Genomic DNA, 16896 nt, shown 5'->3' on the forward strand with positions numbered 1-16896 from the left:
ACTTATATTAGCCTTAACTATTCCGTTGAATATTCGTTGCCCCAAATTCAGTTGAAGCTACTTTCATATTGAACATTAACATGGTCGTGCGGTGTTTCATAGCTTCTTCTAAGGTTATCTTCTTTTCTTTTTCAGTTTTTGTGGATAAAATACATATCTGAGGTTAAGAAAATCTATTATTTTTTCAGCAAATTATTTTACATCCAAAGTCACTCATGTGCAACCCCGAACATTTTTTTGTTGTTGTTGTCATTTCTGTTCAAGTCAGGATAGCGGCAGCCAATCAGTTTTCTGCCACCCGGAAGTGGCCTGGCGGGCCGTCTACTATTTCATTCAATTTCTTAATGCTTCCTAGAATAAGTTCTTACGGAGAAATGTTATAGTATACTCACTTATAGATTGACTTTACTAAACTGACGATGACGAATATAAATACTGGCCGTTGAGCTGCGTCACTTACGTCATGACGTGCCTCTTTGTTTTTTTTGACGAGCTCTTCATCACAATGCCATCGTATTGGCGACACAAGCAGAAACGTCTGGAGCAAATCGCAAGTGAGAGTTTGTGTGTGGAGCGCCGAACACTTGCTCCGTCCGACCCCCGCCGACACTTCTGTAAGCAAAAGGTACCCCCACCACCACAACCTCCCCCTCGCTGTGGATCTGCTGTAGTTCGGGGACATCAATGAGATTCTTCAGGCTTACCTTCAAGTGCTTCGTCGACGGATTCTGAGTCTCCTCCGGCCCGCTGACACAGCCCACCCGGTCCGAACACTGGCTGGCTCTTTTTTTAAAAGCTATTGACTGAGCTATAAGTGCCACATAATCATATCAGCATCAGAAAACTGTTTGACTTTCATTTGAAGTGTAAAACAAAGTGACGGCAATCAGGAAAGAAGATTCGAGAGAGAATCAAAGGTAAATATGGCGTTTGTGACAAATTGGTACAGACAAGACACAAGTACTGGGAAAGAATATAACTCAAAATTGAAAAGGAGTGAGTAAATAAATATTCAAGGGGGAAAAAAACAACTCAAATAGTAATAATTGTTAAATAGACAGAAATTTTAAATGGGAATATGCAAGTACAAATTGTTTCATAACAATATGTTTCCATAAAAGAACATGGTAAAGCAAATGGCCTTGAATTATAGCTTACACGTGTGAAACAGCATAATAGGCTCATCGGGCAGCGATTAATGAACTATTATTTGCTTATATTTGGCATCCTTTGGGTATTTCTTTCCTCCCTACTCCTATTGAAGGCACACAGCTGTGCAACTTTCAGGGTCTAATTTGGTATTCACGTGCTGTGTTAAGACTTGCTGGTTTTATTCCTCAGAGCATTACAGACCAAGATAGCCCTGCTGTATTTTTCTCATGTTCCGAGTAGATTTCTTGTAGTCTGAAATGCTGACATATTTGGCAGACAGATGACAGCCATAGTCCTTTCATCCATTTTATAGTATATCGCATCTCCTCACGAGTTATGTCTGAGATGGAGTTTAAGGTAAATCTCGATTACTGCCATACTTCATGTAAATGAGTCACTTTAATAAAATATTTGCTTCTGTGGGGTTGGAGAGACTGGTCATGTGACTGTCTGGCTCTGTTTAATTGGGCGAATGGACTCAAAATGTCACTAGTAGTTATACCCTGGGTTTGTGAAGCAGTCATGTGACACACAAAATAGATCACACTAGATGAAAACAAAAGAAGCAGGTGGATTTTTAGCTCAATCACTTAACTCATTCACTGCCGTAAATTCATTTAAAAAAAAGATTATTTAAAATTAGGACAAGAGGCGATTACATTTTTTAATTGTAATTAATTGCATGACTTCACTAGTTAACTCACGATTAATCACAAATTTTATATCGGTTTAAATGTACAATAAAAAAATAGGTTTTCATACTCATGTAAACAAAAGTGTGGGGGGGGGAATTTTAACTAAAAGAAAGTTAAAATACATTTTTGACGTTTATAGCCGTCAATGGCAGTGAATGAATTAAAAAGATTTTTTTTTTTTTTTAAATTAAATTCGGGGCGTCAGGTAATTAAAGTGTTTAATCGTAATTAATCGTAATTAATCGCATGACTTCACTAGTTAACTCGCGATTAATCACAAATTTTCTATCGGTTTAAATGTACAATAAAAAAAATAGGTTTTCATACTCATGTAAACAAAAGTGGGGGGGGGAATTTAACTAAAAAAAAGTTAAAATACATTTTTGACGTTTATAGCCGCCAATGGCAGTGAATGAATTAAAAATTAAAAATGTAAAAAAAATTAAAAATTTGGGGCGTCAGGCAATTAAAGTTTTTAATCATAATTAATCGTAATTAATCACATGACTTCACTAGTTAACTCGCGATTAATCACAAATTTCATATCTTTTAAATGTGCAATAAAAAAAGGTTTTCATACTCTTGTTAACAAAAGTGGAAACATTTTTTAAACTAATAGAAATAGTTGAAATGAATTTTTGACGTTTATAGCCGTCAATGGCAGTGAATGAGTTAATAAAAAGTAGCATTTGTTTATAAAATTATGTAATGCACAGATAAATGTGTTATTCTCTCTGCTGACAGCAGTATGGCACTTTATTTCAATAAAAACACATTATCAGACATTACATTATTTTTCAAGCAAGATACCACCCAGGCCAGACTGGCGATGTAATAATCTCTCCCTGCTACTCTAATATGGATTGACTTGATCAGATTAATGCACCATTAAAATAGAGAATATGGGATCTTTTAACTCATTCATTGCCATTGACGGCTATAGACGTCAAAAATTCATTTGAACTATTTCTATTAGTTAAACTTTTTTTTTCTACTTTTGTTAAGAGAATGAAAACCTAGATTTTTTTATTGTACATTTAGAACAGATATAAAATTAATCGTGAGTTAACTAGTGAAGTCATGCGATTAATTACAATTAAAAATGTAATCGACTGACGCCCCTAATTTTTTATAATCTTTTCTATTTTTTTTAAATCACGTCGATTTTTCATTGTAATTAATCACAAGACTTAAATAATTAACCCACGATTAATCACTAATTTTATATCTGTTCTAAATGTACAGTATATATATATATTTTAAGTTTTCATGCTCTTATTAACAAAAGTGGAAAACTAATAGAAATAGTTCAAATGAATTTTTGACGTCTATAGACGTCAATGGCAGTGAATGAGTTAACGCATCTCGTGCCATCTTTTGCCATGCAGGTGAAAGCTGCCTGTATATGGAAGCGGGAGACCTGTCTGAAGGAGAGGCTGGGGGTTCGATTCATTCCCTTGTGGCTGTGTCTGGAATGAGCCCAGGATGCGGCGAAGGTGGAAGCGCTGCTACGTCCCTGAGCCAAGACAGCGCATCGTCACTACCACAGGAGATCGAGAGGGAAACGTGGACCAGACAGATGGACTTCATCATGTCCTGCGTGGGTTTTGCTGTAGGCTTGGGCAACGTGTGGCGCTTTCCTTACCTTTGCTACAAGAATGGAGGAGGTGAGCTTCACTGCAAAGTTAAATTTGTGCAAAACAACGGGATGTGATTAATTCAAAAATATTCTGCGCTGGTAAATTTTCCTTTGTACATGTAACCGCTGTGACATGAAAAACAGAATTCTTGTTGACGTTAAACGTGAAGAGGAGAAGTGAAAGTAGATTAGAACAGTGATTGGTGTATCACTAGTGGTGCGTGGACTCCCTCTAGTGGTACATGAAAGAATCACTGAATTGAATGTAAAAAAAAAATGCGTAATGATACTACAGTTTTGTTGTATTTAGTTTTTCTTTTACCATTGTTTTTTTAGACATCAATTCAGATTAAAAACAAATTTTATCTACCCTTACGTTAATTTTTTTTTTTGTCTGCAGGTATTTATTTCCCATATTTTTAAGTGTATTGTTAAATGTTCCATAGAGTTACTGTGGTTTGTAATTATTTTACATGATTTTCATGTCGGTGTTATTTGGAGAGTTGAGTATTTTTGGAGGTGGTACTTGATGTAAAAGTTTTAAGAAACATTGGAATAGAATTAAAAAAAACAAACAGCTGAAGACAGCTGATTGTAAATACTTAGCTAAATAGCGCTATCTGAGGTTGATGAAATTAATGTTTTTTTAATTTTTAATTTTACTTTAAAAAACAACTTTATGCTTCTGACCGAAGGCAAAAAATGTCAGGAAAAGCATACAAAATTTTAATCATAATGAACGGTGGCTGGCGTAATTTACATGAGTTGACGTCCCATTTATGAGAGGGTGTGCACACTTGTGCAACCACTGTCTAATTCCCCTCTCTAAAAGATTAAAATAAATTTCAGTTGACTTACAAATTCAATTTATTATTATTATTATTATTATTATTATGGTCATAGGTCACATTAGCTCATTCACTCCCAGCCATTTTCACTGAAGCAACCCCCTTTGCTCCTGGCTGTTTTTTGCTGGATTTTGACGGATTTTGCAAGGCCCACAGAATATTGTGATCGATTGCTATAAAAACATGGAACCTACCAAAAGATTCATTAGTCTCCTCTTCCATCAGGAAAAAAGTATATTCTATCTGTTTCTGTTTTGCAGCAATTAGCATTAGAATATAGCTAAGTTTCATCATTATTCACAAACCTGTTGACAACACTGGGAAAAAGAGCTTGTTGCAACATGGCCAAAATTGATCTCTTATACTCTCCTGCAACCTTCTGGACGTTTTCTGTAATAACTACCATTGCTTTAAGCGACCCCTTCAGGTCAGGCTGCATCCAAGCTGAAGCTCTAGTATGGAGGGGAAAACAACTTTTAAAAATAACAACGTATAAGTACGTTTTTGGGACCATGGCAATATTTCAAATAGAACGTTTTTATACGTTTTTGGGAGCAAATGTAATATTTATCTTGGGTCTCGTCACAAAAACCTGGCAGTTGATCAGGGGTGTGTAGACTTTTCCTAGCCACTGTGGATATGACAATTTGATGTGTTTTCTGTTGCAGGTGTGTTCCTCATCCCTTACTTGCTGATGGTGTTCATCGGGGGCATCCCCGTCTTCTTCCTGGAAATCGCGTTGGGGCAGTTTATGAAGCAGGGCGGGGTTTCCGCCTGGAACATCGCACCCCTTTTCAAAGGTTACCGCTCAGTGTCAGACAGGAAGTGTACGCAGTCAATATAATTGTATTCACGTCCTGATCTTCCTCCTCTCCCGACCAGGTTTGGGCTTGGCCTCAATGGTGATTGTGTTCTTCTGCAACACCTACTACATCATGATTCTGGTGTGGGGTCTCTACTTTCTCTTCCACTCTTTCACCAACCCGCTCCCGTGGGCCACCTGCGGACACACTTGGAACACCCCCAACTGTACGGAGAACTTCCGCCGCGCCTGCCACAACGGCAGCGCTAACTCATCCGTCCAACCATCGTCCCAACCGCCCGTCACCAGTATTGACTCACCTGCTGTTCGAAGCTCGCCTTCAAACCAGTCACTCCTCAACAACAGCTGCATGTTGACGGAAGGCATGCGCTCACCAGTCATCGAGTTCTGGGAGTATGTTTTGTCTTCAAATTGTTTTGATATTTTCGCTCTAGTCTAGTTGACGGTGTTTGGCAATCTGGCAGAGGAGCTGCATCTCATTTCCGTGCAGGGGCGAGTCTAGTTTAGAGTGTTTGGGAATTTGCTAGACCGTGCTACGCTTCAGTAGGCTTTTCGGCGAGTTCTACTTTACACGCCGGTGTATCTGGCAATTTGTTGACAAAAAATAGACTCGATTTTATTTATTTATTTATTTCTGAGAGAGCTCAGTATTCATTCGGTAATTTTACAGATTCGACATGTCATCATCATTGCTCTCTTTTTTATTTTTTATTTTGTATGTATGTGTGTGCATGTGTGCGTGCGTGTGAGTGTCCTCATTAGTTCACCTAAAACCTATTAAAAATCCCATACCGTTCACCTAAACCGAATACTTCTAGAATCCGGCTAGAGTTGTGAGGTTGTCAGGAGACCCGAGGAAGGATCAAAGAAAAGAAAGGAAAGTGAAATCCAGCACCGATCAGACATTACCTACTACCCACCGGGTTACCAACTAGAGTTTTTCACCAACCCCATAAACATCTAAATTAGGGACAAAAAATGTTGACTCGATTTTAGACTAGCTTCAAGCAGGTCTAACTTGCGGCGCAGTGTGATCGAGGGCGGACAGATTCTGAGCTGCAAGGACGTGTGGTCACCAGAGTTGGGCTTTGTGTCAATATTGACAGAAGGTCTGTTAATCCGTCAATAACGGACGCCCATTTTGTTGATGATCGCCGATTGACGGGAAACTTGGAAAAATTGACGAACTAAGCAATCGTCCGTCAATATAATTGTCAATCCATCAATAAGACATCCCATTATGCTGACGGATTGACAAATGACCAAGTATTGACGGATGCCCACTTTGAATGACTGAATCATTGACGGACGCTCATTTTGCTGAAATATTGACGGGTTGACAATGACGGAAGTGTGTCGCGACTTTTGGCGATTGCCGAATGACACTCAATTGTTGTTGACGCGCCCACCTTCGGTGGTCAGTGACATTATTTTCATTCATAAATATGACAACAGATTGGGAAAATTCCTCTGAATAATTGTAAAAATTCTTAAAAATATTTTATTAGCTCCTCCCTGACCGTGCACTCTAAAAACAGTTGGGTCAAAAGTAACCCCAATATGGATAAAAAAATGGACCGATCCACTTTATGGGTCAATTTGACCCAACTTTCTGGGTTGTTGTATACAAAATGACCCATTTTTTTTGACCCAAGTAAATGATCTGTCCAATATTTATTAGTTATTTTATGCTAAAAGACTAAAGTTGGGTCAAAGTATCTGTCCATGTTTGACCCGTAGTTGTTTTTTTTTGTGACCTTACTGTTTTTAGAGTGCTGCAACTATTGGGTGGGGTCACATGGGGGGTGCAAGACAGTCTCCAAGTGTCCATTCGAAGCAGCCAACCTAACATTCTCAACTTCTTTTACTGTAAATATACTCAGTCCTTCCCCTATATAGACCACGCCTCTGTTGAATGTAAATGGTATGAGCAGAGCCGCTTCGATTGGCCCGGAGTCAGCTGCATTCCCTCACACAACGGTGCAAATGCACTCTTCAATCTGCATTAGTCTAGAAAAATACCAAAAAGTAGGAAAACTTAACGAATATAGGGCTCATTATCTTGGACTCTGTTTTGTATCATCTCAAATCTAGTATCTAAATCAGGGTTCACTAATTCCGGTCCTCGAGGTCCCGGAGTCCTGCAGGTTTTAGCTGTTAAAGATCAGGATCGTTATCAGGTTTGCTGATGAGCTGATTATATGAATCAGGTGTGCTAGTGGGCGGAAACATCTCAAACCTGCAGACCCTGGATCTCGAGGACCACAATTGGCGAACCCTGATCTAAATAATGGGATTCCGCTTGCGTATATTATCCATTTTGAAATTTTTGCCTATTATGTAACCCCTCACTGTCTTGCGTTCTTGCTCACAGACATAAAGTTCTCCATCTGTCGAGCGGGCTTCATGAGCCGGGTGCCATCAACTACGAGGTTGCGCTGTGCCTCCTTGCCACCTGGGTCCTTGTTTACTTCTGCATATGGAAAGGAGTTAAAACCACAGGGAAGGTAGGAAGGTCGTTTTTGATGCATTTGTTGAGTACAAATGTAGCCTTGTGTTGTGTCTTGGAGGAAGCTTACTGCAAAAAAAAAAAAAAAAAAATTCCCCATTTCACTCATGCTTTTTGTGGAAAACACATTGAAAGGTTATCAGCATTTTTTGAATAATTTTTCGGGTTAAAAAAAAAATGCTAATAGTGGGTCCACTGTTTTATAAGTTCAATTTTTATTTACATGCCAAAAACGTATCAATATGTTCCATTGTAAATATGACCATGGTCCCAAAAACATATTTTTTATGCCAGAGCATACATAAGGCTTTGGTGCAGCCTTGAACTGAAGAGAACGCTTAAAGCAATGGTAGTTATTACAAAAAGCAGGTGGCAGCAGAGTATAAGAGATCAACCAGGGCCATGTTGCAAAAAGATCTTTTCCTCATTCTTCTAAACAGATTTGTGAAAATTGATGAAACTTAGCTATATTTTAATGCTAATTGCTGAAAAATGGAAACATATAGAAATATACTTTTTTTTCCTTTTTTTTCCTGCAGAGCTCAGTATTGTTCATTTGGTAATTTTACCGATTTGACATATCATTGCTCTCCTTTTTCTTTTTTTTTTTGTATGTGGGTAGTTATGTGTGTGTGCGTGCGAGTGTGTGTGTTTTCATTAGTTCACCTAAAACCTATTAAAAAAAAAAAAAACTATTACTTTTTTTTTCCTGATGAAAGAAGAGACTATTCTTTCTTTTTGGTAGTTTTTTATGGCAATAGAACACAATATTCTGTGGGTCAAAATCCAATAAAACAGCCGGGAGCGAAGGGGATTGCTTCAGTGTAAATGGCTGGGAGTGAATGAGTTAAGATAATAGACCCCATAGCGCAAAGCGGTTTTGTTGACATATCTTTCACTGACTTTTAATGTTCAGTCATTTATGGCGTTAACCTTTTTCCTATAGGTCGTATACTTCACGGCTCTGTTCCCGTACGTGGTTCTGATTATTCTGTTGGCGCATGGCGCCACCCTACCTGGAGCAGTAGATGGGATTGTTTACTACCTGAAACCAGATTGGTCCAAACTCGGAGAAGCGCAGGTAGACTTGAGAACCTTGGGGTTAATGAGCACCACACCCGACTTGTGCAGTTGAAAACATTGTTACTCTTTTGTGCTAGGTGTGGATTGATGCTGGAACACAGATTTTCTTCTCATATGCTATTGGACTGGGCGCCCTGACCGCGCTGGGCAGCTATAACCGCTTCTATTACAACTCTTACCAGTAAGTTAAACACTGACACTTTGCATTCTGCTCTCTCATTGGGATCTTCTCAGTTTTATTTTTAGAATATAAACTGACACAAGGCAAAATGGAATAGCATGCATGCTATGTAGCTTTTTGTCATTATTGGGTGAAAACCACCTACGCCCAAATTTGGTCAATTTCCTATTTTCACCAATATTCCATTGGTCAAATTGTTACTTTTTCAAAATGATCGACTGAAGTATTCACAATCTCTTGTTCTCTTGAGCGATGCAACGTTAACTGCCATTGACGACTATAAACGTCAAAAATTCATTTGAACTATTTGTATTAGTTTAACATATTTTTCCTCTTTTGTTGAAAATAGATTTTTTTAGTGTACATTTAGTTTTGTACATAAAATTTGTGATTAATTGCGAGTTAACTAGTAAAGTCATGTGATTGATTACTATTAAAAACTTTAATCGCCTGACGCCCCCAATTTTTTATATTATTTTCTTTCTTTAAAAAAAAAAAAATCATTCTCTACCGTTGACGACTATAAACGTCAAAATTTCATTTGAACTATTTCTATTAGTTTGACATATTTTTCCACTTTTGTTGAAAATCTAGATTTTTTTATTGTATATTAGTTTTGTACATAAAATTTGTGATTAATCGCAAAATTTATTTGAACGTCCAAAATTCATTTGAACTATTTCTAACACACTTTTGTTAACAAGAGTATGAAAACCTAGAATTTTTTTGATTGTACATTTAGAACAGATATAAAATGTGTAATTAATCGTGAGTTAACTAGTGAAGTCATGTGATTAATAACAATTAAAACTTTAATCGCCTGACGCCCCTAATTTTTCATATTATTTTCTTTTCTTTTTTTTTATTCATTCACTGCCGTTGACGACTATAAATGTCAAAAATTCATTTGAACAATTTCTATTAGTTTAACTTTTTTTTTTCCATTTTTGTTAACAAGAGTATGAAAACCTATAATTTTTTTTATTGTACATTTAGAACATAGAATTTAACTAGTGAAGTCATGTGATTAATTACAATTTTGACGCCCCTAATTTTTTATATTATTTTCTTTTTCTTTTCTTTTTTTTTTTATTCATTCACTGCCATTGACGACTATAAACGTCAAAAATTCATTTGAACAATTTCTATTAGTTTAACATTTTTTTTCCATTTTTGTTAACAAGAGTATGAAAACCTATAATTTTTTATTGTACATTTAGAACATAGAATTTGTGATTAATCGTGAGTTAACTAGTGAAGTCATGTGATTAATTACAATTAAAAACATTTAATCACCTCTTGCCCCAAATTTTTTATAATCTTTTTTTTTTTTTATGAATTTATGGCAGTGAATGAGTTAACAACAAGCTGTTTTCATAGTTTGCTGGAAAATGCTTTTGAGAGATGCAAGGATTCCTCTCCGGGATACGTTTGTCGTTTGTAACCCATCATTTCTGCATTTATAGGGATGCGTTTGTGCTGGCGGTCATTAACAGCGGCACCAGCTTCTTTGCCGGCTTTGTCGTCTTCTCTGTGTTGGGCTTCATGGCTGCAGAGCAAGGTGTGCACATCAGTAAGGTAGCTGAGAGTGGTAAGTTATGCACTATATAAGGAGTTGAATGTCCCAAGACATTCCTTAAATGTTGTTTACATTGAAGTGTTTTGCTAACGTGTAGGACCAGGCCTGGCGTTTATAGCCTACCCTAAGGCTGTGACTTTGATGCCTCTGGCGCCAGTTTGGGCAGCACTTTTCTTCTTTATGTTACTCGTACTTGGTCTGGACAGTCAGGTAAGACATCAAATAATGTGCATTTGTGTTGACTTTATTAGAAACAAACCAATCTTACAGTACATCCTTTGACATCAAAACACTCCTCACAACTGCGTATTTGATTCGTTTTCAATATGAAAACATCTTAACTCATTCACTGCCATTGACGGCTATAAACGTCCAAAATTCATTTGAACTATTTCTAACACACTTTTGTTAACAAGAGTATGAAAACCTAGAAAAAAAAAGATTGTACATTTAGAACAGATGGAAAATGTGTAATTAATCGTGAGTTAACTAGTGAAGTCATGCGATTAATTACAATTAAAATGTTTAATCGCCTGACGAGATGATTATTAAAAATTAGGGGCGTCAGGCGATTAAAAGTTTAATCGTAAATAATCGCTTCAATAGTTAACTCACGATTAATCACACATTTTATATCTGCTCTAAATGTACACAAAAAAAATTATAGGTTTTCGTACTCTTGTTAACAAAAGTAGAAAAAAAATGTTAAACTACTAGAAATAGTTAAAATGATTATTTGACGTTTTTTAACCGTCAATGGCAGTGAATGAGTTAAAGGTAGAGTTTGCATTCTTGATGCTGCTGGCAAGATTTAAATGCAGCTTCACTCTCTCCGCCCACAACTCTGCCACAAAGAAATACCACATTCCACGCTATGGCAGCTACATTGCTAGCATGACTTGTCCCTGATGGAGTATTGGCAAAAATGAAATGTCACAGGTTGTTGTATTTTTTGGGGAATATACAACCATTTAAAGGAGAAGAACATTCCCCAAAAAATTTGACAATAATATTATCTATGCAGCGCCACTTGTCTCAATACGGCATTTTTGTCAATATTACGTTAGTGGAATATGAGTTACGCAGCAAAATCCAGCAGTTTTTATCAGTATCAGAAGGCGGCCATTTTGTCACTTGCTGTCGAGTGAGAATGACATCACAGTTGCTCAAGTCTCAGGTAACAACTAATTACAGCTCAGCTTCAGAAAACAGGTGAGCTGTGATTGGTCGTTGCCTGAGCCCAGAGCAGCTGTGATGTCATCTTCAGTCGACAGCAAGTGGCAAAATGGCCGCCCCCTGATATGGATAAAAATGGCTGGATTTTGACGCATGACTCGTATTCCACAAATGTATTATTAATCAGAATGTCATCTTTAGACTAGTGTGGTTGCATGTTTAAGAACAGTCACATCACAGCCCTCTCTCATACTTTTGTTTTATTTTAGTTTGTTGGGGTAGAAGGTTTCATAACTGGACTCATGGACATGCTTCCTCCCAAGTCGGCGCAGGGTTGCTTGCGGCGAGAGGTGGTCGCAGCCGTCTGCTGTGTCACCTGCGTCCTCATTGACATATCCATGATCACCGAGGTACAGTTTCCACTTTAAAGGATCGTGTAATCGCGTTCTAACATGAAATGCGCATGCGGCATTTTCGCTGTAGAGACGGAAAATAACGTGAAAATGAAATGCAAGCAAATCAAGTTAGGTGGCTTTAGCGAGTGGCAACGTAAGATGGCCGACGGTGGCGAGTAGGCGGTATTGTTAGTGCTGCAGTGATATCAGCTGCCGTATTTCTGGTCATTTACAGCTGAGTTTAACGCATTCACTGCCATTGACGGCTATAAACGTCAAAAATTCAATTGAACTATTTCTATTAGTTTCACATTTTTTTCTACTTTTGTTAACAAGAGTATGAAAACCTAGGAAAAAATGTACTGTACATATAGATCAGATATAAAATTTGTGATTAATCTTGAGTCTAAATAATTCCGTAATTAATCAAAAACGTTTCTTTTTTTTATTAGGGGCGTCAGACGATTCATTTTTTTAAATTGAAATTAATCGCATGACTTAAATAGTTAACTCACGATTAATCACACATTTTATATCTGTTCTAAATGTACAATAATTTTTTTTTAGGTTTTCATACTGTTGTTAACAAAATTGGAAAAAAATGTGAAACTAATAGAAATAGTTCAAATGAATTTTTGACATTTATAGCCGTCAATGGCAGTGAATGAGTTAATGCCGAAGGAAAAGGATTATCTCTCCCGTGCGCCATTTTGAATTTTATGAAGCGTGATGTTGCTGACGAATAATTCGTCATAGCAAATAAACATTTTATTTTACGGTCCATTTCGAACAGCGGTCAATGGTCGATTGTCCAGACCTACTTTGTTTTTTTTCAAGAAAGCAGGTGTGGCTTGCCAGGCTAGAAATTAGAGATAGACCAATATTTTTCTTTCTTTCTAGGGCCGATACCGATTATTAGTAGAAGGACGCCAATAACCAATATTTGGAGTTGATATTCATTTTCACTAAAACGGAAAATATTGTCCTAAAAAACCAAAATCAAACTCCAGTTCATATTATTTATTTTTTTAGCATGTTTATTGAACAATGTTTAGGGTTAGTAAAATATTGGAGTTTAACAAAAATCGGAGTCAATAGTCATCTTTGTTTTACAAGTCTAACAAAAAGTTCAGGGATCTTCCAGGGGCATGTCTTCAAAAGTTAAATAAAAACCAAAACTAAGTAAATAGCTTGTTTGCTACAGTAAAGAAAGTTTAAAAAAAAAATCCAAATATCTGAAGTCTTAAAATGTTACTTATCTTAGTTTTAATTTCAAACAAAGACAGAAGGTGCAGAGTTCCCAGGGCCAGGAGCATCTATAAAATTTAAATAATTAGTTCCCAAATTTTTTTTTTCCATCACTTTTTTTTTTAATGGATCAATTGTCAGCTGTATAATTCTTCAAAATGGCCGATACCGACATTCGTCAAAATGCTGAATATCGGGGGACAATCGGCCCAGTACTAGAAATTTTCAGTGTTGACTAAGCGCTGTTTGTGCCAGGGAGGGATGTACGTCTTCCAGCTGTTTGACTACTACTCCGCCAGCGGCATCACTCTGCTGTGGCAGGCGTTCTGGGAGTGTGTGGTGATTGCGTGGGTCTATGGTAAGATACCAAATCTGCATTCACAGCATCTTGCCTACACTAATATTGGGAGTTTATCTTTTCATACTACAGTACACACTTTAATAGTACAATGGTGCCTTGAGATACGAGTTTGTTCTTCATAACTCAAAACATTTACACGAATGCATGTCATATCATCTTCCCACGTTAAAATTAATGGAAATGCCATTACAGTGTTCCCTCACTGTTCGCGGTTGTCACGTTAGGTGAATTTCCGCTTAGTAGCGGTGGTTAACTCATTCACTGCCATTGACGGCTATAGACGTCAAAAATTCATTTGAACTATTTCTATTAGTTTAACTTTTCCCCCACTTTTGTTAACAAGAGTATGAAAAAAATATTGTATATTTAGACCAGATATAAAAATTGTGATTAATCATGAGTAAACTATTGAATTCATGCGATTAATTACAAATATAAAAAATTAATCGCCTGACGCCCTAATTTTAATAATCTTTTCTTTTTTTTTTGAAAAAAGATTATTTAAAAAAAGAAAAGATAATAAAAAAATAGTTTTTTGAAAAAAAGATTTAAAAAAAGAAAAGACAAGATTATTATAAATTTGGTCGTCAGGCGATTACAATTTTTTATTGTAATTAATCACATGACTTCAATAGTTAACTCACGATTAATCACAAATTTTATATCTGTTCTAAATGTACAATAAAAACTGTTTTCTAGGTTTTCATACTCTTGTTTGAAGTGGAAAAATGTTAAACTAACAGAAATAGTTCAAATGAATTTTTGACGTCTATAGCCGTAAATGGCAGTGAATGAGTTAAAGTTATCATGATACACATTTCATAATTTACCAAATATTCTATATTTTGATTAAAAGTTTAATAGATTGTGTTAAATGAAAGAAAGAGCTGTTTATATTTACTTAAACGTTACAAAAAAGGACAACAATAGCGGCATAAATAAATTTATGGGGGGATAAAAATCAGTGATAGACTGAATCCGCAATAAGTGAACTCTAAAGAGGTGAGGGACCACTAATCTGTTCTAGATTTAGCCCCCAATATAGATTTCAACTCATTCACTGCCACAAATTCATAAATAAATAAAAAAAGATTATTAAAAATTCGGGGTATCAGGCGCTATTTTTTTTTTAATCGGAATTAATCGCATGACTTCACTAGTTAACTCATGATTAATCACACATTTTGTATCTGTTCTAAACATACAATAAAAAAATTCTAGGTTTTCATCCTATTGTTAACAAAAGTGGAAAAACATCTTAAACTAATAGAAATAGTTCAAATATTTTTTGACGTTTATAGCCGTCAATGGCAGTGAATAAATTAAAAAAAGAAAAAAGTTTATTAAAAATTCTTAATTAATCACATGACTTCACTCGGTTAATCACGATTAATCACAAATTTTATATCTGTTCTAATTGTACAATAAAAGTTAGTTTTTTTATAGGTTTTCGTACTCTTGTTAACAAAAGTAGAAAAAAAATGTTAAGCTGATAGAAATAGTTGAAATGAATTTTTGACGTCTATAGCCGTCAATGGCAGTGAATGAGTTAATGAGGAAAAATCGCATGTCATGATCTTGTGACCTCACGTCATCAGGCGCCGACCGTTTCATGGACGACGTGGCCCGTATGATCGGCTATCAGCCCCTCCCCTACATGAAGTGGTGCTGGTCCTACATCACGCCTTTCGTCTGCATGGTAGGTGCGACTTTTGCGCCTTTCCACATTTGGTACGTGTGCCGATAGCACAATTGTGACATTTAAGTCTGCTTCTAGGGAGTCTTTCTATTCCATGTGGTGAACTACCAGCCCCTAACCTACAACAATGTGTACACATACCCGTGGTGGGGTGAACTTTGCGGCTGGGCTTTGGCCCTTTCCTCCATGCTGTGCATCCCGCTCACTGTTGTGTTCAAGCTTCTGCGATGCAAAGGATCCCTTCAAGAGGTCAGTTTGCTTTATCACGTTTTCGCGCAAATACGTTCCAATTTGTAGGAATGTGCTTCCTTGGATGTTTCCCTACTTTCCTATGCATCCTTTTTTCATATTTATGAGCGAGCCGTAGAACGGGCCACTCACTATCTTTTTGGGTTTGTAGCGGTGGAAACTCCTCATAACCCCACGATGGGGCAGACATCACCTGGAGTATCTTATCGCGGAGAATGAAGGCATGCTGCTGCGGCCAGAATCCAAGAATGTTCATCACTCGGAAGTGTCATGTGATGCGCAAGTACACATGAAGTAGCAAATGTGACAAAGTGCCTGTCATCTTGGTGCAATTTTGTAAACAAAAAAAAAAAAATAATTTGGTAAAAGATAAAATGAGCACTTCATACCTAAAAATAATAAAAATATTTTTTTTCCCCCCGTCATACAATTTTAAAAATTCTTGGTGCGATGTGCTCAGGTTGAAGTTATCATTCCAACCACATTTGCATTTTGAAAGATTGTTTTTTGGAGAAATCTTGTCACATTGCTACATGAAGTGCAAATCCAAGGTTGTCCTTTGATACCAGCAAACCTCATCACCAAATTTAAGGACTACTAAAATTATTCACATCCAGCCTGATATGAGCAAAGTTGAACTTTGGAATAACTGCATAAGAGCTTGTCAATTATCTTTTCTTGCAGTTTCAAAAATGTTCATTCAAATCAGATTACATAAATATCCTGTCCTATTGTAAAAAAATTAATAAACAGTACTCCAGTATTTTAGCATTATTAGAGCCTTTTTTTATATATACTGAAATTAAATAAATTATCTGATAAAAATGGATGTACTGTGCAGAAAAGACCAAAGTAAGCTACACTGTTCACAAATATTTTCACCTTGAATTTTATTTTACTCTAAATTGAGTCTATTTGGTCCCTTTCGAGAAGAGAGTTAAAAAAAGTAATTCAAGGGTTGAGGAACAAACCTATTACTTCAGGTTGGTCCCACTCTAGAAGAGAGTTAAAAAAAGTCATTCAAGGGTTGAGGAACAAACCCATAACTTCAGGTTGGGAGACAACTTACTCCCTGAGCCAGGCAACTCCTGCTGTGTGTTAGTGTGTTATCACTCGTGTCAGATGGAATCTTCCAAGAGACCAAAAGAAATGTTTTTGGTCTCCTCAAACAGTAGGAGGGGCATAACTCAGTTGGTAGCGTGGCAGTCTGCCAAGCTGAAGGTCATAAGTTTGTTCCTCAACCTTTGAGTGACTTTTAT

General features: G+C 36.7%; 1 protein-coding gene across 1 annotated transcript; it reads left to right on the forward strand.

The window, feature by feature from the left end:
• Nucleotides 1-333: 333 nt before the first annotated feature.
• On the forward strand, nt 334-16400 carry LOC144053698 (sodium- and chloride-dependent creatine transporter 1-like). The gene is made up of 14 exons (XM_077568428.1): nt 334-917; nt 3236-3514; nt 5003-5134; nt 5217-5550; nt 7532-7664; nt 8613-8747; nt 8827-8930; nt 10397-10521; nt 10607-10719; nt 11955-12095; nt 13584-13686; nt 15288-15388; nt 15467-15637; nt 15789-16400. The coding sequence occupies exons 2-14, from the start codon at nt 3253-3255 to the stop codon at nt 15933-15935; spliced, it is 2001 nt and encodes a 666-aa protein (XP_077424554.1). The 5' UTR covers nt 334-917; nt 3236-3252; the 3' UTR covers nt 15936-16400.
• The last annotated feature ends 496 nt before the right edge of the window (nt 16401-16896 follow it).

The sequence above is a fragment of the Vanacampus margaritifer genome, chromosome 1, assembly GCF_051991255.1.
Source record: "Vanacampus margaritifer isolate UIUO_Vmar chromosome 1, RoL_Vmar_1.0, whole genome shotgun sequence".
In the NCBI taxonomy this organism is placed as follows: Eukaryota; Metazoa; Chordata; class Actinopteri; order Syngnathiformes; family Syngnathidae; genus Vanacampus; species Vanacampus margaritifer.

Excerpts from the sequence above, each read along its gene's own strand:
- LOC144053698 (XM_077568428.1), top strand. The coding sequence starts at position 3,253 with ATGGAAGCGGGAGACCTGTCTGAAGGAGAGGCTGGGGGTTCGATTCAT. Across the intron at positions 3,515-5,002 it reads TTGCTACAAGAATGGAGGAG|GTGTGTTCCTCATCCCTTAC; the intron begins GTGAGCTTCACT and ends TTTCTGTTGCAG. Across the intron at positions 10,720-11,954 it reads TACTTGGTCTGGACAGTCAG|TTTGTTGGGGTAGAAGGTTT; the intron begins GTAAGACATCAA and ends GTTTTATTTTAG.